Source organism: Pteropus alecto, unplaced genomic scaffold (genome assembly GCF_000325575.1).
Source record: "Pteropus alecto unplaced genomic scaffold, ASM32557v1 scaffold21, whole genome shotgun sequence".
NCBI lineage: Eukaryota > Metazoa > Chordata > Mammalia > Chiroptera > Pteropodidae > Pteropus > Pteropus alecto.
The window spans coordinates 10,811,963-10,837,201 of record NW_006436282.1 but is presented as its reverse complement, the minus strand read 5'-3'; the positions used below and the strand labels follow the sequence as shown (position 1 = coordinate 10,837,201).

The window sequence follows — 25,239 nt, the reverse complement described above, 5'->3', positions numbered from 1 at the left end:
CCTTGATCCTAGTATTTTCCTTTCTCCCTGTACAGAATCTGCTGTTGGCTGAGCTCTCTGTGGAGCTTCGTTTCTAGCCATTCTCTGACAAAGGGCTTGTTCTGTGAAGCACATCTCGTCCTCTTTGTTCAGTCTCTGGCTTCAACCACTGAATCACAAATATTCTCCAGCTGGGACTCAGACAAGGGCAGAAATGAAGAACCCAGAAGCTCAACAGGATGTTTCGGTTTCCCAGGGAGTTCGCATGATGTTTTACATGATGAAGCCCAATGAAACGTCATTCCAAACCCTAGAAGAGGTGCCTGATTATGTAAAAAAGGTGAGACTATCTGGGAAGAGGCTGCTCTTGCTTTTTTTCTTAACAAGAAGTTAAACACATCCTTTCGTTCTTCACATTATTAAATTCCAATAAAAATAATTTTGTTTCATAAAGGCATGAAACAAAAATAGAATTTCTACTTGAATGGGATTCTATACGATACTCTTAAACATCTTCTCCTATTAAATTCCCCTTCCCTGATATGTCACTCCAGAATATGACAAAATTCTTAAAAGTTTCCCTGAATACAGCGGCATTGTAATTTGGCCCTGTATATCATTGGTAAACTTTATAATAATTTTATTTTTTAAGGGTAAACTTGTCTACCTCCTCCTAGGAAACTATTTCCTCTTTAATTTGGTAGAGGAGTTCAGCAGAATGGATACACAGCTGACTGAGTCCAACTCTGATTTTCTAACTTTGAACTTGAACCAAGTTTCATTTGAAACTGAAGTGTTTAGAGGCACTTTTCACTTTTGGTTCCTGGCTATGATTGAATGTGGAAATATCCAGAATTAGAACTTGAATACTGAAGTTCCCCACCCTGTCAAAATTGTTCCTACAACGCTTACTAGTTAAGACCAGAAATAGAAAAAAAAAAAAAAAAATGACATCAGAGAATATGTTCTTGGGAGTTCAGTTTAGAAAACTTTAAAACTCATTATTAGCTTCGAAATGAGTGAAACCCATAAATTATTCCAGGATTTGATATTACTCCTTTTTGAAAGAAAAAAAAACTGTGGTACTTCGTAAATTGGTATCTTCATAAATTGTTATTTTTTATATTATAACACAAACCTAGTCCAATATTTGGTCATTGATAGTGGAGCCTAAAAACATCTATTATATAAAAGAAAATTAAAGCTGAATAAATAAAACTTAAATGATGTCTCAAACACTTAAAATGGCCTTATTCTTTGAAATACTCAGAAAAACATTCTTTGTTCCTACAGTTTCAATTTGATCACTCCTGTAATTTTAAAAATGAAAAACCAGAATTGTGTACATCTTTAAAGGGATAACTCCTAAAGTGAGTCTAGCTTAGTTATATAGAGATAATAAACTTCTGATTATTGCATTTATTTTAAAATGTATTTTTCAGATTTAAATTTAAACATTTCCCTCCTAATCTTTGTTTTCTTGGCATAATTATCATGGTTATATCTGTTTACATTTTATTTTCAAATTGGATGATAGAATTGAGGCACCTGTTTAGTATATGTCTGAAATAATCAAATTTATTTGTTGGGAGAAAATGATCCTCTAGGAAAGGTATATACCTTCTCCTTCCATGAGCTATCACTCTGGACCTCCCACTTCTGGAATGACTGAGGAAATGTGGGAGCATTGCATATTGAATGCAATAACATCTCTTTTCTGCAATTTCCTTTCCAGGCAACTCCATTTTTCATTTCCTTGATGCTGCTTGAACTAGTTGTCAGCTGGATTCGCAAAAGGAAGCCACCAAGCCGTTTGGATGATGCGTTAACATCAATATCAGCCGGTGTTCTGTCTCGGCTTCCAAGGTGAGTTAGTTGGTTAGCAACACTGAGGAAATAAACTGAAATTCTCAAATTTGATGAAAAAGGAATTAGTTTATTTTTACATATATCTCCAAAAAGTTCAGTTATTGTCATTATTTAAAATTTTGATGTTCGTGATGGATTTTTCTATGCATTCATTAAAAAAAAATGCTGCTCTAAATATTATTTATCTTAATTTCTGAGCTGATTGGTGTCCCCTTAAATTTCATGCCCAAGATGTATGCTTCATTTGCCTTACCTTAGTCCCAAGCCTGAGTTATGGTTTAGTTATCTACTGGAAAATTAATTTTGCCTCAGGCCAATTCACATGCTATAACAATCTTGTAAGCAGACACTCCCTGGTCAAAATTACACAAAACTCTGGATTAGTGCAATGGTCTCCTACGTGCTGTCCCTGTCTCTAGTCCTACTTCATTTGCAGCCAAACATTTACATAATGCGAATCTGGTGGAAACTCTTCATGGGTTCCCTATTGCTGAAGATAGTGTAAAAATTCCTTTCCCGATCTATGGAGGCCTTGGTCTATCCACCCTTCATTCTCCTTCCCCCTTTTGCAATATTCGTTCCTTTTTTGCTCTACTCTACTGCTTGCCATTGCCCAGCTGTCACATGGGGTTCCTTCTGCTTGGAAAGGCACCCATGTATATGATTCATTTTGGTTTTCATTTTTTTTTTAAGTCTAGGCATAGATTTCTCTTAAAGAATCGCACTCTTCAGCAAATCATATTTGTTTTCCATCCCTACGTTAGACACCACTTCATTATGGTCCCATGGAACTTGTGCTTACCTGCTTACCCCAGATATAGAATTGTCTCATGGCATTGTCTCATCTCATTTTCTTCCCAGCCCTTCCTTGCATGCAATTTGAGAGCAAGAAGTGTTTTTTCTTCATAGTATTAACTCCTATGCCTGAAATAATGTTTGGTACATTGTAGTTAAAAAATATATTAATATTTTTATAGTGTTATATTAATGATAATATTGAATGATAAAGAGACCAAACAACAGTAAATAATAAATGACCAACTACTTTTTAGAAAGAGGAAATTATGTGTGTAGAGGAGAAACTAGTGAATGGAAGGTTCATCAGTAAATGAAGATTTACCAAAGAGGCAGAGGGTTATATTATATAAGATATAATCTTATAAGATTATATAACTGCTAAGATTTCCTTAGAAGTCCATGCTTTGTGTTGTTTATGACTGTTCTCACTCCTGCTTCCCACCCATTGCTTCTTTTATTGTTTTAAGAACTTTACTTCTGACCAGTGCTCATTACTTTGGAATGTTTCAATGAACCACCCAGTGGGAAACCAAGGTGGATTTAAAAAAAATAATAATAACAAGAAAACTTAAAGATATCTGAGAAAAGAAAATAATTTCATACAATTGCAGAAACTTGTTTAATTAGGAAGTAAACCTAAAAGTAAAATCATTTCATAAATGTTACCATGAAAAAGACAATAATTATAATAATAATTACTCTCTGAAAAACTATTCGAATGGTTGCACATTGTTTTCAGAATCAGAGGATAATATTTCATGTTATTAACAGTTAATTCACAGAATACCCTAAATAACAATTACAATTATGCATAATTTCCTCTATTCCATGACTCCCTTGAATAGAATTGAACAAGAAATACATTCAACATACTCAAGAGATGGGTAGATTTGGTTATTGAAAAATACCCGCCTGGCTACTAGTTCATTCTGAATAAGTTAAGTGTATAGGTTTATCAGAATCGGACAACCGATAACTATAAATATAACTTGATAGCTGAGAAGTACTCTCCCGTTGCGATTATGGATCACATATTTTGTTGAATCAAAAGGGATTTATTAAAAAATCAAGGAGAAATCAAGTTGAATGAATGCTTCAGCGTTACTTTTACTTTTTCAAGTTTCACTTTGGTTAAAAGTGAAATTAGATTGTTCTCTTACCATAACATTGTAACTACTAGAAACATAATCTTCACCCTTAGCCCTATATTTCTGTTTAGCAGTGTGATTTTAAAAATGTACAGAGTTATAACAGGATATATAAGAATCAGAACTATATTTTTGTTGAAAACAAACACCAAAGCATGAGGAAGATGAGGAGAGGGAGGGAGGTTACAGGGAGGGAGAGGGTAGGGATGGGAGAGAGAGAGAGAGAGAGAGAGAGAGAGTTAGTTCTTTAACTCTGGTGCCCTTTAAAACAAAAGGTAAAAGGTTGTGAACTTGAATTTGTATTTTGAATGACAACAGCAAATGGCTTCTTTTTTGTTCTTATAAATGTGAACAGCAATTCTAAATTATGAAAGGTAGATAATTTTGTAAGTTTTGCAATGGATTTTACCCTTTATAGCCCTTTTTCTAAAAGATCTCAACAAAGCAAATTATCTGAAAATGAAATTCAAAAATAGTTTTGTTTATTTTGTTGCTACTTAAAAAAAACAAAACAAAACAACAGATGTAAGTAGAGAAGGAAAGCTGATCCTCAGAATCTACTCCACTGCATATCTCGGCAAAAGACAAGAAGAGGTGGGTTAACAAAAACTCTTAAAACAATATTTCAGTTGAAGTCACAGCATCAAGGGGAATCCTCGTGCAAATCATTAACAGCTGAAGGTTAGATTAACACAGCACTGATCGTATCCTCTCCGAGGGACTAATTTCATTTTCTGCATGAGCAACAGGGACTTGCCGTGTCCTTAAAACACACGATTACAAGAAAAATGGTAGCATATCAGTCGTTAATTCGTTTGTGAGGAATTACACGTTGGATAATAATTCCAAATAGGCATGTGGCCTCTGACAAAAGAAGTTGTGGAAATCAAAGTGAAACCCTGAACATATTTTTCCACTTTGCCATTCATGTAATGGAAACGCTGGACGCAGACTGAGGAAAAACAATGTTGATTTGAGGGTCTTGATTTTATTATTATATAAAATTTGAAATATCCTGAAGATTAGTAGCATACATACCACACTGACAGAAAAAAACTACACACTGTATCTTTCAAATCTTTATGTAAGGGAAAATATTAATCATAGACAAGATTATATCTTGTTTACAAGCCTGTTGAACAGAGAACATCATGTGTAATAAAAGTCCATCTGTCCTAAGAACCGGATTCTGGGCAAGCCTGCATCTGTTTTGCTCTTCTGGAATCCAGTGGGCAGCCCTCCTAGTCATAATCTACTCTTGAAGTTATAGACGGATATTTCTATTTATCATAGTTAAATAGTGTATCACATGCAGATCATCTGCCTTTTTATCCATTACTTACACGTGTGACTATGAAAAATTAAACTTATTAAAAATTTTACTAAATCTATTGACTTAAAAAAAAATCTATCTAATACTTGTGAAATGTCTTGCTACTGACTTAAATGCTAACGAGTGAAAAATAATCACATATTTTTCCTGCTTGTTTAAGCAGAACTCAATTTCCAATCCTTCATTAGAAAACCGGGACCTCAATTTGTTACTTCCTTCCAATGTTTCTGCTTCCATAAATTGCATCCTCCCCAGAGAAATTTTATTCCCGATATAAATATCTACAGTATGTTTGTTTTTAATGGGTTCATTTATTCTGTTGAAACAGCAGATTATAAATCAAATTGCAATAGGTTGGAGGGATAATTTAAGTAGGTAAATTTTCAAATAAGTTGGGGACACTCCACTTTTAATACATATGGGTCACTGCCAAATTTCACTATGGAGTTAGCTCTGCAATGTTCTACCATACATATGAACAGTTTTACTGGCCACGACTGCCATGGAATTTTCCATTCCTGACAAGAAAGTTCCAAAAAAAAAAAAATTTTTTTTTAAGAGGAAATTAAACCTCTTTGAAATACTTTTGACTCTTTGGGGTGGGACTGAAGAATAAAGGAAAATTGTATACTGTATTTTTGCACTAGACGTTAGTATCAGAGGCAAATACTGCCTTTGGCACCATCAACTTTCTAACAAATAGATGCCTGTCCTTTTGGATGATGACTTTAATAAACGGTTATTCATTGTCCAAAATAAGAGTTAAACACATTTGTGCAGATATTTGTGTAGTGCGAACAATGATATTTTATTATTAACAGTAATATATTTATTAACTTAGAAAATTATTTAAAAACACCCCATTTGAAGAAAATAAAATTTAAAAAACTTGCTGGTTTGTTAATTTTATTTGCTTAGGGAGAGCACTTCACTTCCTCCAAACTTTTACCTTCGACAACTTATAAATAGACTTTGTTATTAATTGTGTAACTTCGGAAATTGCTATTAGAATAATCTTCTCTACTAAATGCAAACTTTCTTGTGTTGACTAGTCTGCATTTGTGTGCTTATTCAATAGTAGAATTGAAGAACATGAAGTAATTTACTTCTTGCAAAGTAAAGAATGTAGCAAATTTACTTTTTAAAAATCTACCACATTGTGTTTATAAAAGTCTATGGTTTTATGTTTGTAGTAAAATGTAATTAAATAAAATAATTGTTTCATAAATATAATGTCATTTCACAGTAAGTAATAGCAGTACAAATTATATCTGTCTGTAGAAGGTAGAGGTTACATTAGGTATTTTGTTATTACTGAAGAAAAATTAATGTTCCACTAGATGGAGCAAAAGTGGCAGTAGCTTTACAGATAAACAGTACAAGGTTTAAGGTTTAAGAGATTTTGAAATAAATAAAAAAATTTTCTTGGGAAAGTCAATATATACAATGCAAATTTATTTATTTATATCTTTCTAAAGCTTATAAAATATTTAGAATAATCTCATTTAAATATTGATTTATTTTTCGATTTATGTGACAAGATTATTTGCAATAAAAATGTCTAATTTATTTTCTTCAATTTTGCACAATCTGGCCAAACCAGACAGTACACACAGTTCTAATGACAGTCATGTAATAGTATAAATTGGCAGATGTCTGTGAGTACTGGGTCCATAATTTATAATGCTGAAAGTTGCTTTGAAATTTTAACAGTTTGCAAGGAGAGAATTACATCAAATTTCATTTGTTTTGTTAATGATTAAAGATGAGCGTATTTTTAGCTAGATAATTTTAGAGTCCATTCGGCCTAATGCTCTCATACCTTAAATCAGCCCTGAGATACAGAAAGGGTGAATGTCATGTCCAGCGTTACCTTTCTATTTTCGATGATGGGTACATTCAAACTGAGATGACTTTGAAAACAAATCAGCTTTAATTAGTAATTTCAATCCCCAAATAATATTTATTCTAATTTATTAATTATTTTAAAATCACAACATTATAAATTAACTTCATCTTTTAAAAAATCCAGGATTATACTGGAATAGCAATTTGGTGCCTTACCAGATTTTATATTAACTAAATATTAACTTAATATTGGCAAATCTCTAGTGTTGAGAGATAATGTTATATAAGTGCATAAAGAATTAGCTACTTTTCATTTGCCAAAAGACATACCTCAAACCCAAGGGAAAATAGCTATTTGGGGGAAATTTATAAAGAAAATAGGACAATGAAAGGAAAGACTCTATATATATAGGTTGTTGATTAGAAGATTCTAATGTCTCCTTATATTTAGATCATTTTTTTTTTTGGTCTTGTGTTTAAATTTAATAGGTAAAAGAGATCTAGTATTTGGTTATTCAATCCCCTGTACTACCTGATATTTTATATCCATGTGATACAGTAAGCTCACTATATATACATACATATTATATATATCACTTCCCACAGGATGAGGTTTACAGAGTTGAAGTTTAAATTCCAGAGTGCAGAGTCATATGCTGGGGGTTGGGGCTGGGAGAAGATGAAGGAATTTGGAAGAGAAAGAGGAAGGAGCTTTGGTTTATGATTCAAGGTCTGGTGGGAACTTTTTTGAAAATGTAGGTGCTATTTCCTGCAATCAAGGGCTTTCCAGAGCTTGATCATCATTTCCCAGCTGTATCTCTTTGCCGAATTGTTTTTAGTTGTGGGCAGTCCATGGCTGTTTTTTCCCATTTATGATGGAAGAAGATCATATTTATCTTGCTGATAGAAAGCAGGGAATTTAACTCCCACAGCTTCTCCCCTCTTTCTCTTCACCTTGAGGAAAATTTAACTTTGTTCTAAAGTGCGGGGAAAAAAAAAAGCCTCTACTGTAGTATGTCAGGCAAATTTCAGCTTGATTTGTGTCAACCCTAATAAGAAAGTTGACAAAGTAATAAATTGGGTGTCTGCTCAAGATCTGGCACCCATACAGGAAATAAAAAAGTATTTCAATTTCAGGCAGGTTCTCTTTGTTTTACAAATGAAGTTTTCCCGGGACCCTCTTTCTTTTATCAAATTCTTGATATCTTAAAACCTATTTAAATTGTCACTGGAACTGACAAGAAAGATAGCAACTTTAAAAAAGAGATACTGAACTGATGGGACATTGATGAAGCAGGTGATTCTATTTGCCCTGTTCACCAGTGTGTCATCTCTGTCTTGTGCGGTCCCTGGCACCTTGTTGGCTCTTAATATGAAATTATTGATTGATTGAATGAATCCATGAATGGATCTGTTTTGATGACATGTACTAAAGCTTAAGGAAAAAGCTATAGCTTATTAGATTTTCTATTGTATTTTGTACATTTTTTATTTTTCTTTCTGGATCACTCTTTTTTAAGGTTATTGACTGAGACAATATTGCCCCCAAGGAGGCATGTGGACATTTGGTGTCACAACTTGGATAGAGGGCTGTGCTACTGGTATCTCTAGTAAATGGAGAACAGATATGCTGCTAAATATTCTACAATTCACAAGACAGGCCCTCACAACAAAGAATTATCTGGTCCAAATAGCAATAGTTTCAAGGTTTAAAATCCTTGGTTTAGTGAAATTATTAAGTTTGCCCGTATAAAACTAATATTATATGCTGTTTTTTTACCTAAAATTTGAATTTTATATGACTAACCCTCTACTAAAGTGTAATAGGAAACAATTTTAAGATTTCATAATTTGGGTAACAGTTTCTATAGGACAGATCCCTACAAAAAAAATGATCTTGTCCAAATGTCGATAATGATGCTCGAGAAGCCCTAGCCTCAACAGTGGTCCCCAATCTTTTTGGCACCAGGGACCGGAGCTCCTATGAGACTTTAATGCCTGATGATCTGAGGTGGAGCTGAGGTGGTGATGCTAGCGCTGGGGTGTGGCTGCAAATACGGATGAAGCTTCGCTGGCTCTCCCGTAGCTCACCTCCTGCGGTGCAGGCCAGTTTCTAACAGGCTACAGTCCATGGCCCGGAGTTAGGGACTCCTGAAAAAGATATCAACTAAGCTAACAGGCTTAAAAATAAATTTCGTTCTAGCCCCTACTTTAATAACCTGGATAACAAATTGGAAGGCAAGTTTGATTAATTGATTGATTGATTTTTTAATTACAGTTGATATTCAATATTATTTTATATTAGTTTCAGGTGAATAGCACAGTGGTTAGACATTTATATAATTTACAAAGTGATCCCTCCGATTAGTCTAGTACCCACCTGACACTATACTTAGTTATTAAAATATTATTGACTATATTCCCTATGGAAAACAATTTGGAGTTACTTCAAAAAATTAAAAATATAACTACCTTATGACCTAGCAATTCCACTTATGGGTATTTATCTGAGGAAACCCAAGACACTAATTTGAAAAGATATATGCATCCTTATGTTCACTGCAGCACTATTTATAATAGTCCAGGTATGGAAGCAACCTAAGTGCTCATCAATAGGCAATTTGAAGACAAGTTTTAAGTTTAGATTCTTGGATTCCTCAGAGTTCCGGAAGAGAATGGTCTGTTCTGTCTCATGAGGGACCTCATGCACATGTGTGTGGACATTCCAGACTGCTTGTCCAAGCTCTGTCTACGTGTCCAAAAATAGACACCCTTGACTACCTTGTCACGTCTAGAAGTTTACACACCTGCACAAATCAGCCTTCTAAAGGACTGGACCAGGAAAGAGGCCCATGAAGCTTCTGCAAGCAGGCTCAGACCACTTGGACAGGGCATTCCAGAGTAGCCACATCATGGCCAGGGTTGAGACAGAAGTTCTGGGCAGGTAGTCCCTTTGGTTCAAGGACTCACACTCAGGGACAAAATACTCTTTCCAGCCATATAATCATTAAAGGAGGTCATCGAGAGAAATGCTGGTTGGTCCATGAGCTGGACCTGGGCGTGGGAGACTCCTTATCCATTTCCCGTCCTTGGAATATATGTTCTGCCTGTTCCCATTCTAGCAGCTGTTTCAGGGACATATCCTTGAGAGAATTAAGGTGTTGTTGAGACCATCTGGATTGAATACGTGACTGAATCTAGTTAAGACCTCTACATGGGCCTATCTATCTCATTTTATTGTGCTTCACAGGTATTGCATATTTTACAAATTGAAAGCAAGACCCTCCACTAGCAAAAAGGTTATGACCTGCTTTATTGCAGTGGTCTGGCACTAAATTCGCGATGTCTCTGAGGTATGCCTGCATAAACTTTTAAGATTCTGGTGGGAGGGTAGGGAGATTTACTTGTCTTATGGTCACCCAAGACAAGCCCTGTATATAATTTCCCTAGTTTATTAAGCCTACCACCTACTAATCTGAAGTGGTCTTTTTCTTAGGTCTCTTTCTACCCTCTGGGTATGGGGGACAATTTACCAACCGACAATAACCTCAAACTGAAAATTGGGTTTTAAAATATGATGACATGTAGTCCTTTTCAAAAGTGTAGGCATTTGAGATTTATATTTGTTATTTATATTAATGCTGTTATAAAGTAGCCTACTGTTTTACAGATTAAATAATAACAAAGCATTCAAAATATGAGACAATTTTAAAGTTATTAAATCATAATTAAAGTTATATCATAATTAAATCGAAAGTACATTAAAATTAAAGGTCTGGTCTCCAAAAGACCTGGTAACATGCTAACTTATAAAAGCTGACTGCGTAAAGGAAAATATTATTAAAATGATGAATTTTAACAATATACTAATTTAAGCTGGTTCTTCAACTTTTACTTAAAATTAGATATTTCAGAATCCTCAACTTTTTATGGTTTATAAATAAATATTGGGTAGAATTATCAATTCATTTTATTGATAAATAGAAAAGAAAAAGTCAATTCAATCAAATTTACAAAAGTGATAAAAGGAATAACCATTGAGTTTTATCTTAAATTTGGTCAAATAAAATTTAAAGAAAAAATACCACACTTTATAAAATTGAAGTATATTTTGTGCACTTTTTGAAAAATTTTGAAAGTTTTTGAAATAAAAATTTACAGAAGCTAGGTACAATGGATGGCAAGACATATTTTGTTGTCTGGGTTTTAAAAACAATTGTTTATTTTAACTAGATTTATATATTTCTATATTTATATATTTAACTAGATTTATATCTTGAGAGCTGGGGTTTATATTACTATAAGAAATATTGAAATGCTGAGTATCCAATATATAATCCTAAGAATAATATCTAAAAAGCGTTAAAAGTGTGTGAGTGTGTGTGTGTGTGTATGTGTCTAAAAGAGGGAAGAAGGAGGGAGTATAGATGAAGAGAGAATAGTTAGTCAGAAGCAACTTTAAAGGCAAATATTATGAGAGTCACATATTTTAAGGCAGTGGGCAATTTGCATTCCCCTTTTAAAATATGCTATTTATAATTTTCTACTTTTTATATTTCCTTTAGATTTAAGATTGTACTCTTCATTAAGATTTAGAAATGACAATCTCAGAAAGTAAGTCATAGTTTTGTCATATTTGTGTTGTATAAGTTCCACAAAAAGTATTTTAAGAGACATAAAATACAAATTTCAGCCTAAATTCCATGAAATTGAGAGTGCAAAAGGTGGCATCCATGATGATTATAAAACAAAAGGAAATATTATGTGAATCATTTTGATTCCAAGGAAATTGAACTTCTTAAAAGTCATGTAAGAGACAATGGAGAAGGGGAGAAGGATTTTATTTTTACATACAGATATGTTAATTTTTAAATGTTATCTAAAATGTTTTAGCATAATGTTACATCTAAAATGTAGTATAATCATTGCTTGTGAATTTTATTTTTCCAGGTTGTTTACCAGGAGCATTGAACTGACCAGTTACACGTATATCTGGGAGAACCACAGGCTCATCAGTTTGCCTTGGGATTCTCTATGGACCTGGTATTTAACCTTCTTAGGAGTTGACTTTGGCTACTATTGGTTCCATCGCATGGCCCATGGTAAGTTGCAAATCAAGGCTTGATAATTTATGTTGAATTGTGTTTGGCACATGGTTGGTATTTAGTAAATATTTATTGAGTGAATGAATAAATGAATAGCAGTTTATTTTACAGCATATAAAAATTAATGATGAAATTTTACTTTGCAAATTAAATGAAAACAATGTGAAGTCATTTTGAAAAAAAGTGAAATTATTAGATACATTTTAATTATATATTTTATCTAACTTATTACAAAAGACTTTTTAGAAATTGATGGCTACAACATTACTTTTTAATGTATTGCCTTACATTGTTCTTATTATGACAAGCTTGCTAGAGTATTGTGACACTTGTACACAATATCGAACTTCGCATCCCAATTATCAAGAATCATTCAGAAGAGCTCTGTAACGGGATGGAATCCTAGGTAACACGTGCTGTAATATGTAAGCTTGATTCAAGTTCTTGGCAGTACTTCCACCTTACAAATGAAAATGTGGTCAGCTAGGCACTCACCATAATGCCCAAAGCATTACCATAGCTTTGCAAAATTTCTCGTCTAATTCAGAGCCCTGTTACTGCACTGGTTCTCGGAATTTACTTTTTGGGATTCTTGGCTGCACCTTCCAAAGAAATATTTTGTTATGGAAAGAGAAGTAGAAGAGCAGGAAACGGTCTAAACCTCTGTAGGGATAAGTAGAGTTTGGAGAATGATTGTAGAACTGAGGTGAGCAAGTGGTCTCTAAGGAGGAATAAGGCATGCAAAAGTATTTCTGAAGGGAAATGGGGGAAAGTGCTAATTTTGAAAAACTACTGAAGAGCAGAACTCAGGCTTTCAGTGGGTGGTTGGGTTGAGTGGGTGGGAAGGAAGGAAGGAAGAGGAAGAAACCTGGAATAATAATAAAAAAAATAGATGGGAGATGAAGAGACCTGAGATCAGGGAGAATGACTGAGTTATGTGTGTAGGAGTATGTGTGACCAAATATCCTCCCTGAGCAAAGATGAAGGAAATAAGAGTAGCAACAACAGGCATTGTGCTTAAGGCGGCTAAACATTAAATACACTACTATTTTTTAAACACTTTAAACATGTATATTTCATGAAATTACAAAGAGTTTTAATTCATTAAAATAATTTGGAATGGACATATAAACTAGAAAGAGTAATGTATTTTGTGTGTGATAACTTTTGTCTCTGAAAATAATAGGTCAGCTTCTGACATCATTTCCTTATATATAAATGCAAAAGGATACTCCCAAATCGAACATGATTAAGAATAAAATATGGCCTATGGAGTCAACTTTGTACTTTATTTCAAAATAGTAGTTTTCTCTCTAAAATGAACCCATTGGCAATCTTCCTCACTTTCTTTGCAGCAAATGGGTAATGCAAAAAGCATTTACATTGTATTACTTAATTTCAGGAACCTTCTAATATCACACTGTCCTGTACGGATGTGTTTGTTTGGGAAATCTGCAAATTCACTTAATTTTTGAAAGCTCATTATAACAGGAAACAAAGAACCAACAAAATATTACCAAATATAAAACTTTTAAAAATAAGTTGATTGTAAGTGCTCTCAGGGAAGAGCAATAAAGTAAAATAGTATATTAAAAACATGAAATCAAGGCTGTTTAAAGTATGCTTCCCATTAGAAAAAATTGAACGGAGTCCAGTGGAGGCAGGCATTAAAAAAAATTTGAAAACCTTCTGGAAAAACACTCACCACCTTCAGGCTATGAGGCCTAATCATAAGTTCAAAGACTTGTGACTTGTGATGGAAAGCTAGTAGGAAAAAAATAAATTATGTAGTGTGTCAAACTTCAAAATTACAATCATTTTAAATTCTATATGATAGCGTAAAATATTTAAGAAGGTTTTTATAAATCTAGTAATACACAAGAATATAAAAATTATAATATCAAATTTCTTGAGCCTCTTGGGTTACTGGTTAATTGGGTAAATTTATTCAACTGAAAAGTTTGAACAGTTCTAAAACCCAAATGTTGTTTCAAAATATAAAGGAAAACTCTGCTTTTTCTATTTAATGTGTTACTTTCCTTTCACGATTTGCAATAAAATGATATAATAAAAACATATTCCACATTCATTAATAATTGCTATGAGTTTTGAAGAAAATATATTATCTACTTAAAATTTTGTTTTTACATGTTATATAAGTTACCTTTTTTAGTAACACAAATTGTTGGCAGGTATTTGTTGTTGTTACTTATTTGTTTTGAATGCATGTACAATTTTCTCACGTTAAAGGTACAGTTTGGTATTAGTGAAAGAATTTATTCTCAAAAACTTGAATTCCATCTCTATTTCTATGCAAAAGAGCAGAGGGATATATGAGGCTATATATGTTCTTTATATTTCATTATCTTTTCCTCTGAAATAAAGAGAAAGAAATTGATAATTATTATCAACTTACACAAAAAGACAAATAGTGCAAAAATATCCATAGAATACTTTGACAACTTTAGACAGTAATGTAGAGTGATAAAATTAAACACATTTTTAATTAAAAGTAGCTTCTTGCATGCTTAGTTTCCATTACAAAGGAATACATTACTTTTTTTGTACTTTCTATTAGTTATACTAAACATGTAAGATGATAGTAAAAATTTTTAAGGGAACATTTGAAACATAAATGATTACTGCTTTGTAAAAGCAAGAATGAAGCTTCCAGGGTGCTGGTAATAAATTTTATCTTGTCTTAGATGGTAGTTACATGAGTATATATATTTGTAAAAATTTATTGAGTCGTACACTTATAGTTTATGTACTTTATACCTCAATAAAAAGTTAAGTTGGCAAATAATGCCACTAGCATGATTTCTTGGTAAATAGTTTGAAGTCAGAAAGATATAATAGGTAACCAAATTTAGAAATCAGAACCCAGAAATTATTTGTCGCTATAAGCATAAACACGTGACCTCTTACAGATTTTTACCTTTATCAGTTTCTACGACCAAGGATGGTGGAATAAACAGCAGGCTAGTTATTAATTTTATAGACTCTCTTCTCCAAATGCTTCTTTGCTACTTCTTGCATTACCAGAGGTAGTAGATACTATAGATGTTTCTCCTTTGCCAGCTAATCTGATGTTAGGCTTTGCCAATTTAAAGAGACTGACGGTTACTTCAAAGCCAGAACAGCAGGAAGGGACTTTGCTTTCATTTTCCAGAGTGCTCTTTTCCATATGGAACTTAACAGACCTGGTTGTGTTTACCTTAAGGCTAAGCGGTAGCCTAAATCTTCAGGTAAGATCTCTGCCCTCCAGGAGACAACACCAGAGGACTCTCTGTAACCCTCACCCTCTAGGGCCTTACACACTCTAGCAAGTATCTCTGTCACTAGCAGAGTTCCTGTGGTAGTCACTATGTCATCAAAAATATTTGACTCAGATTGGGAGTGGGGTTTCGTCTACATTTATGAATATCTGCCTTATTCACTCTCTTTCAGCTCTCTAGGAATAGCTGGGTTCTGCAGTTGCTACTCTGTACCACTGAACTACTCCTTGTTTACCTCTTTTAGTAGTTAACTATCTTTTTTACTAGTTAATAATTCTTTATCTTAACTTTTCCTTATTCAAATCATTGGTGTCTGTCTCCTAATTGGACCCTGGCTGATATGGCCAGCCTCCTCACATGTTATGTAGGGTTGTAAATTAGAGTTCACTTAACTTTACCTTTTATTATTTCATTCTGAGGCATTGGTTACACATTGAGGCTACAACACAATTTAGTTCAGTTCTGAAGTAAAGATGTTCATCTGTAAATTGCTATAATAAACAATTGATAAATGCCCCTCTAAACTCTAATTCTTTTAGTTAACTAATGAACCGCATAGTTCATTTTCTATTCATGTCTTTCTGTATTTAAATAAGGGTGGGTGATTTTATTTTTTGTGTAGTTACAAACACTTATTCTCATACTTTATTGTGATTAAGTGAGTCTTTGTATATGACTATTAAACTACAATTTTTTTCATTCTTTTTTGACTTTTAAGGGGGTTAAATTAAATCATTCTAATTTCCATCATTGTTTAAACAAGGGCCATACACAGATGTATTAATTGAAAATTATTTTATTTTGTGTTGGTGCTAGGATTGCGTTCTATATTGAAGAATAGGTTACTTACATTTAGTTCCATTTGTATTTTTCTTAATACTGGAATATACCTAATTTCTTCGCCATATAATATGCCTCACTTTCTTTTAAAAACACAGCGTGATTGTATTCTTATTTTAACACAGAGGGTGAAATTGTCTGTGTATTTGCCTGACTTATTGTCTTTCCTTAGCTTTTACCCATGATTTCCCACCTTCCCTCAGCCCTTGGAGTAGCCATCATTAAGAATACATATATAAAGAAGTCTAGGAATTCCTATCAACTTGCCTATGACTTCCAGTTTCTTATCATTACTTTCCGCTAAGAAATATGGCACTCATGTTAACCATTTTCCTCTGAGTTCATTTCAATAATAGGTAGTATCTTATGTCTAATGTTAAACATTTGTCCATAGAAACACTTTAAATATATATGTGCTGAAAGATTACCATTATTTTTCCCTCAGAGAGCCCTGTATGAGGGAGCTTTCCTTCTAGAAATAACTTATTTTTATCACTGGCAGCTGCAGTGATAAAAAAGAACACCCTTTGGAGTTCTTAGATTCTATATGTGGTAATGTATGGAAAGTATATTTGAAGCAGATTCTGGCCATCATCACCCAGGTGTTGAAGGTATAGATGCATTGGGAGATATCAAGCAAGCAAGTCATACATTTGATAATGAAGAATAAGAGTTTTAGGAATCTCCATTAGACTATTTCTGAACATTGATACTAAAGTGGAGAATTTTTTCCAGGAGTAGTTTAGAGCATTAGAGCAATATGGCTATAGCATATTGCCCAGAGACTAAAAATGGTGTGAAATGAGTAATCAAAATGAAACTGGGAGACAGAGATAAAGATTAATTTATAAGCCCCATCTGACTTGTGACTCTTCTTGAGACAGAGAACATGCATTATTTTTCTTTTAGTGCTAGGACCTAATACACTTGCCTGTTATTTTGCAGAGAGAACATTGAAATTGGTTTCAAGAGATCTAGGTGTATGACTGTGTGTGCAATGATTTACCACACTCGTAACTTGGGGATTAACCTCTTTGAGACAGATTTTATTTACCTCCAGTTTTATGAGGAAGTTTAAATAAAAAAAATGCTTCAAGAGTGCAGGAACCAAGTAAAACTGAATGAATGAATGAATGAATGAATGAATGAACGAATGAACAAACCAACTCTGAAAAAGCAAAGTGGAGGCTTTTTGAAAATTTAGTAATATTAAAATAGTCATAAAAGAAAAAAGCTTAAGTTTAGGGTGGCCTTTAGCATAACATTGAAATGATATTCAATTAAATATGATCTGGGAAAACCAGATTTTCTCCCAAGTAATTTTGTTCAGAAGGAGAATTGGGAAAAGTCTCTCTTACTAAATGTGTATGATGTATTAGCAAATAATACATTCGAACACTGCCATTTTAGAGTGCAAAAAGCCAAATAAGTAGAATTTTATCCTTTTTTCATTCAGTAAATAATTGCAATTGTGCCTGAATTTAATGTTACCATATTAAAACAGCACAATGAGAAAGACTTCTCTACTAACTACTAAAAGAATACACTAAGTAAAGATTCCTGGAGAAATCAACTAACTTAAAGACTTCTTTCTACAATTACAAACTTTTCATTCATGCATCTCTACTCATTCAAGTATTAATTTTTTTCAACAAATATTTAATGACCACTTATATTATATTAACCCTATACTGGGTACCTGAAATAGCTTGGTTAATAACAGATCAGGACATCAAGTGTTCATTCTATAGATGTTAGGCATTAACAATTAATTATAATAATGACAGAGAAAGTAGAAAGATGATTATGGAGTGAACTCTAAAACTGATGAAAGAAACTGTCTCCTCACTAATTCTTAAATTTCCATATTAAATATGCTGATCCAGTTTTCTTGAAGTAGTGTACATAAAAACCAAATGGAGTTCTGTTTAAGATTTATATTCCTGAAACGGTGATGCTAGTAATAGTAGCAATAGTCATATTCATAGTTAAAAGTCAACTATTATTGAAAGCCATTAGGGAAGCAACAAGTATAGTAATAATAAATAGGCATAGATTCTGGAGCCAGGTTACCTGAGTTCAACTCCTAGTAGTGCCACTTATTACTTGAGATCTGGAGCAGGTTAATCTATGTCTTAGTTTCCTCATCTATTAAATGGAATAATACTATACACCTCACAGGATTTTTATTAAAGCTTAAATGAGTAAAACCTTAGGAAAGTGACTGGTCTATTGTTCATATTGTTTAAAATTACTGTTATTTGAATTAATGTGTATTGTATTGCCTAGTACTAGACTGTGCTTAATAATACAACACATTATATTATTTAATTCTCAGAACAGCCCTATGAAGTAAGATTCAGTTGTTCATCCTATATTAAATGAGAGCCTACTGTCTACTAGGAATTCTTCTAATTGCTGGGAGAAGTAAGCAAATAAAAGTTGCTGCCCTTATGGAGTTTAGATTCTAATAGGAAAGGAAATCCAGATATAAAACATAAGTTATATAATATAATGCCAAAATATTAAAAAAACCCTTCTGGGGGTGGCTCCATAGTGTAGTGGTTAGCACATCTGCTTTGCATGCAGAAGGTCCTGGGTTTCGTCCCAGGTGGAGCCACAGACCATACCCCCGGGTGCGCCACGCCCCCTGAGTGCGCCAGGCCCCGGATACATGCCGTGAGTGTGTGAGAGAGGATGGCCTGCCTTCAGAGATCTAGTTCTGAAGGGGAAATGGCAACATCCATGGGTCAGGGGTGGAAGTGGAGGGTGGAATTAAAGAATGGGGAAATCCCCTCTGATGAATGAAACTGAAGAAGTACTAAATAAATGGAGAGATATTCCATGTTTATGAATAGGAAGACTCAATATTTTCATGATGTCAGTTTTCCCAGTTTGATCCATAGATTACCAATCAAAATATCAGCTAGTTATTTCATGGATATGAACAAATTGATTCTAAAGTTTATATGGAGAGGCAAAAGACTCATGACAGCCAATACGATATTGAAGAAGAACAATGTTGGAATACTGACACTACTCAACTTCAAGACTTAACCATAAAGCTACAGTAATCAAGACAGTATGGTATTAGTGAAAGAATAGACAGATCAACGGAACTGACTAGAAAACCCAAAAATAAACTCACATAAATATAGTCAATTGATCTTTGACAAAGGAAGAAAGGCAATATAATGGAGTAAAGATAATTTTTTCAACAAATAGTGCTGGAACAACTGAACGTCTGCATGCAAACTCAATCAATCAATCAATCAATCAATCAATCTAGACACAGACCTGACAACCCTTAACATAATTTAACTCAAAATGGGTCACAGACCTAAATGTAAAACAAAACTATAAAACTCCTCAGAGATAACATAGGAATAAACCTAGATGATTTAGGATGTTGCAATGATTTTTAGATAAAATACCAAAGGCTCAGTCCATAAAAGAATTGATATGCTGGACCTCATTAAAATGAAAAATTTCTGCTCTGTGAAAGACAATGTCAAGAGTTTAAGAAGACAAGCCACATATTTGGAGAAATATTTGCAAAAGACAAATCTGATAAAGGACTGTTAGCCAAAACATACAAAGAAATTTAAAAATTCAACAACAATAAAAGAAAACAACCCAATTAAAAAATGGACGAACAACGTTAACAGACACCTCATGGAAGAAAATGTACAGATAGCAAATAAGCATATGAAGTGATGCTCTATATCATATGTCATCAGAGAGAAGCAAATTAAAATAATAATGAGATACCACCACACACCTATTAGAATGGCCAAAATCCAGAACACTGTCAGGACTACATGCTGGTGAGGATGTGAAACAACAAGAACTCTCATTACTGCTGGTGGAAATGCAAAACGATAGAGCCACTTTGGAAGACAGTTTGGTGGGTTTCTTAAAAAAACTACATACTCTGACTATATTATCCAGCAATCACAATTTTTGGTATTTACCCAAGAGAACTGAAAACCTATTCACACCAAAACTTGCACATTGATGTTCATAGCAGCATTTTTATTTTTTAATGGCCAATATTTGGAAGCAACAAAGATGTCCTTCAGTAAGTGAATGAATACATTGCCTATAAACTATGGCCTTCAGAGGATTATGATGTGTTAATGTGCGTCGATTGTAACACAAGTAACACTGACGGAGAATGTTGATAATGAGGAGGGAGGCAGAGGGTGTATGGGAAATCTCTAAACTTTCATCTCAATTTTGCTGTGAACCTAAAATTGTTCTTAAAAAGTCTTTAAAACATTGATTTCCAATACAATGAATGGAATCTAAGTCATTTATTATTAGAAATATGCTTGCAACTTAAAACAATTAAAGCTCTATGATTTTGAAGTAACTTCCTAAGTCCTTGCAAAAGTCTTCCCAAACCAATTGTTACAATGTTTTGCTCGGTGCTTCAGAGTTTTCCACATCCCAGAGTAATGTTCTATATTAGGGTATATGGCTATGTTTTTTTTTTTTTTTTGGTAATATTAAAAAATAAATATGTACACATGTTTATGTTTAAGTAAGTGATATTAGTAAATAAGAAAGTTGGCAATCTGAAAATTGATTCCGTAAAACTATCATTGCATTGAATAACCTTTGGTGTAAAATACTCCAATTTTAAGGACTGTAGCACATACTCCAATTTTAGATATACCTTACATTATAGTGGTATAGATAAAGGTGGTGGGAATTGGTCAGATTCTAGATGTGTATTGAACTGAAGCTAATGCCAGTAGGGTTTGCCGACATTTTTAATATGGGTTGTATAGGAAAGAGGAAATTCACAAATGCTCCCAAAACTTGGTCTGGGAAAATAATCGAATAGTGCCATTTATTTAGGAGGATAATGAGGACTGGAGTGGACGGGCAGGGGAGTGGAAAGTGGGGCTGGAGAGTTTTATTCTCCCTTGTTTACACAGAAGAAAAGGGATCTCAAATGGATAAGTTATATTACACAAAGCTAGCAAACTTTAGCGCTTGTTTTCAATTCAATTTTAGTATGACTAAAGATGTGGATTGTGAAAGAAACACGGGGTTCTCTTTATATATCACATTATAGTTCTATGCAAAAAAATGAATATAGGGCCAGAAGGAGAATAAGATTTACTGTGGAGAAGGACTCATAACGACTCTATGGAGTTAGCTATCCTTAATTCTTTGGTCCACTGGCTTTGTCCCAATTTCAGAAGATATCAGTTATTTTTTCTTCACTATTAAGACATTTGGACACAGAGAGATTTTGGGGGGTTAAATTTTGGGGGGAAATTTTCTGCTTCAAGCAGTAAGAAAAAAAATCAACAGAAAATTTTCTCACAATTCTGCAGGCTAGAAGGCTGAGATCAAGATGCCATCAGGGCTGGTTTCTATGTCTGTGTCTTAATCTCTTTTATAAGGACATCAGCCATGTTGGATTAGGATCCACCAAAAATCATCATATTCTGAGGAACTGGGGGTTAGGATTTCAAAATATGATTTTTTGGGGGGGTGGGGGGAACACAATTTAGCCCATAACAATAATCTAGGCAACTGAGAAAACAATGCTCTTTTCAGGAACATACGTAGAGCAACTTCAATGGCTTGAGGAAGAGGCAGTGTTTAGTGGGGAGAAAAAGGATACGTTTTGAGTCAATGACACTTTGTTTCCAATTCATTTCATCTTTCTAAAGCTCAGTTTCCTCAGTCGTGAAGTGGAATCAATAATCCTTTCATTTTAATGTTATCGAGCTTGAAAAAATAGTGAATTGTGATGTATCATAGAGCCACACTAAATATACAATTTTTAAAGAAAGATTATATTTAAAGTGCTACATATTTTCTTACTGTTTCTTTCTAAATCTTTGTAAAGCATTACAACATATTGTTTTATGTTTGCACAAATTAAGTATAAAATTAATTAGTCTGAAATGTATAATTTTTGAAGTTTGATTAATTTCCTAAGTTGTTTTCCCAGTATTCATTTAAAATTAAACAAGTTCCTCATTTGAATTTAATTTTCTAATGTATTTTTTTGCAGTTTTAATTTTTTTTACAGTTTTTAAATTTTTGTATTTTCAATTATAGTTGACATTCAGTATTATTTTATATTAGTTTCAGGTGTACAGCATAGTGGTTAGACATTTATATAATTTACAAAGATCCTTTAGATCCCCCTGATTAGTCTAGTACACACCTGGCACTGTACATAGTTATTACAATATTACTGACTATATTCCCTATGCTGTACTTTAATCCCCATGTAACTATCAATTTGTACTTCTAAATCCCTTCACCATTTTCACTAGTTTCCCAAGCCCCCCGCCCAGCTGGCAATCACCAGTTTGTTCTCTGTATCTCTGAGTCTGTTTTCATTTTATTTGTTCATTTATTTTGTTCTTTAGATTCCAGAACTAAGTGAAATCATATGGTATTTGTTTTTTTCCTGTCTGACTTATTTCACTTAGTGTAATACCCTCTAGGGCCATCAATGTTGATGCACATGGCAAGATTTCATTTTATTTTATAGCTGAGTAATATTCCATTGTACATATGTACCACAACTTCTTTATCTAAACAATTCTATTTCTTTTATTCAATGGTACAAAGAGAGTGCCATAAGAGCTGACCTAATGTTCATGTAAAAAATTAGAATAACTTTTTTCTTTATAACAAAGCATTTATCCAAAAAACATTATCGTAGGAAAAAAAACACAAAAGAGCAAAAGATAGAAAATGAACTGTGTACCTAAACCTATCTTCCAGAGACAGACTTTGTAAATATAGAATAAAGAATAGACCTTGGAACCAAACTCCCTGGGTTTATACCTTAGCTCTATCACTTTCTGTGTAATACTGAGACAATTATGCCTCATTTTTGTGTTCCCTTAGTTGTAAGATGCAAATAACAATAGTATAATCTACATAGGATCTTTGTGAGGTTTAAATGAATTACAATTATGAAAACACTTAAGGCAGAGCCTGACACACAATAAGTAAAAAAAAATATATATATATATATTAACTATTATGTCATCTGGTCTTTGTTTATATAATATATATTCTATAATAATTATCATGTTTTCCTTAAATGATAGTTAATATACATTAGTTATTAAAGTAATTAAATTTACTTAACTTCATATTAACTTATTTTTTTCTCATTATTACCTGGAGATAATACTAGTACTTCATAAAGGATCTAATAAAGATATCTTATGTATTTGTATATTTGGATGTATGTACAAATGTATTATCTAATACAAACGAAAGCTAAAGAATACTGATTATATGAAACATCATGTAAATTTCTATCAAATTTTAATGAAATTGTCTTTCTATTTAGTAAGATGCATACATATATACAATATTCCATTTTTCTATGTAATACTGAGAAATGAACATTTCAAGTTTCAACACAGATATATAGGCAATAAGGAACACTAAAAGACTGTTTTAGACTCTACTTATAAAGATTGATATAATCGATCTTTTCCTGGATAAATAGTTTCCTGGATAAATACTAATAAATAAATCACAATGTACTTTTCTTTTAAAATTATTTGTTGTCCTCAAGTGCATATCATATAATTTGATTTTTTTTAAGTAGGTCAGTTTATCCATACTCCTTTAAAAAAAAACTTTAATGTTTTAGTTTCTCTTTTTTAAAATAGTGAAAATTTTGAACTAGAAGCGAAATCTATTAGAATTTTTACATTTGTATCTGCATTTTAAAATTTCTCACTTTAATTAAATATAAATTTGTCTAAGCTTTCTCCAGGTTAGAGATTAAAATTTCTTTTCCAAGACCTAAAAATGACTTGAAAGTAAGTTACTGAAACAGATCTGTTCTTTCTTTTCTTATCCTAATATGTCATTTAACTTTGACCTTTCTTTTTTACAGTTTGAAGTCCTATATTTCATAGAATGCTTTCCAAAATGTAATTTTGTGTCATAGGCATTTCTAAAGTATGTATAGTTGTTTCCTTTCCAAATTCACAAATCTTGAAAACACACACACACACAAAATGGCACATTTTTACAATATATAGCTTGCTGCATCATTTTTTTTAAAACAAATGTTCAGTGCCAACTCTGTGCTTTGGAGCTGTTTGAAAATTGAAGAGGACATTTCCTCTAATGTGAAGTGTTTGTAGCATCAGTTAAACAAACAGTCCAAAGGAACCCCAGAAAAATACACGACATGTGCAGGTGGTAGTTAAAGCAATACAGAATCTTATTTCATCAGTATTAAATTTCATTAGCAGTGATCTCTTTTTCTTTAGAAATTTAGGAACGTGGGAAAAAACTATGTCATTATGCAGAATTTGGTGGGTTCTACCATGGCGATAATATTTCTTAGGAAGAAAAATTGACTCTAAGTTAAAGGACGTAATGAACTGCATGTATAGCATAAAACCAAAAAAGTAGGAAGCAGAGCACAAAGAATGCAAATGAGTTTGAGTAGAGGACATTTTAATGGAGGCAGTGATATATAAATCACATTTATAGCAAAGATCTGTATAATACATTTTAAAATCTTACTATAAAGGAATAGTGAAAGCAATCATATAATGTAAGAATAAAAACATAATAGTTAAATAAGCACAGTAAGTTACTTAATTGTTTTGACTAAATAAATATAAGTGGAAAACTGGAATATGAAAAAGTATAGATACAATTAGTGATGCCAAGAAAAGAGACTGATTGATACTTTATGAGAATGGAATAAAGATTTCAATGTAAAGAAATAACATAACCAAAACTCAACAGAAAGTCCTTGGAATGACAATATATAATACTTAGATATTAAGTACCCACCATCTTTTTTAGTGACTCTAAATGCATACTTTATTGTATACACAGGTCAAAACTTCAACAGAAATAACTAAAAGATAGCACTCTCAGAGGTTTTGCCTAAAGTCTCTGGGTGAAAGGTAAGCACTGAAATGTAAGGAAGATGTTTTATAGGTGACAAGAAGTCTTCTTGCCATTTTCAAATCCTATAGTACTCCAGATTTTAAATCTTCTTCGCTGGAATT

General features: G+C 32.9%; 1 protein-coding gene across 1 annotated transcript in view; it reads left to right on the top strand.

Moving 5' to 3' along the window:
• The first annotated feature begins 193 nt into the window (after positions 1-193).
• The window catches only part of AGMO (alkylglycerol monooxygenase), a 282,907-nt gene continuing 257,861 nt past the window's right edge, over positions 194-25,239 (top strand). The window contains exons 1-3 of the mRNA XM_006911959.1: positions 194-319; positions 1,715-1,845; positions 11,926-12,077. Of these exons, the coding sequence (XP_006912021.1) occupies positions 194-319; positions 1,715-1,845; positions 11,926-12,077 (409 nt within the window). The remainder of the gene's footprint in view (positions 320-1,714; positions 1,846-11,925; positions 12,078-25,239) is intronic.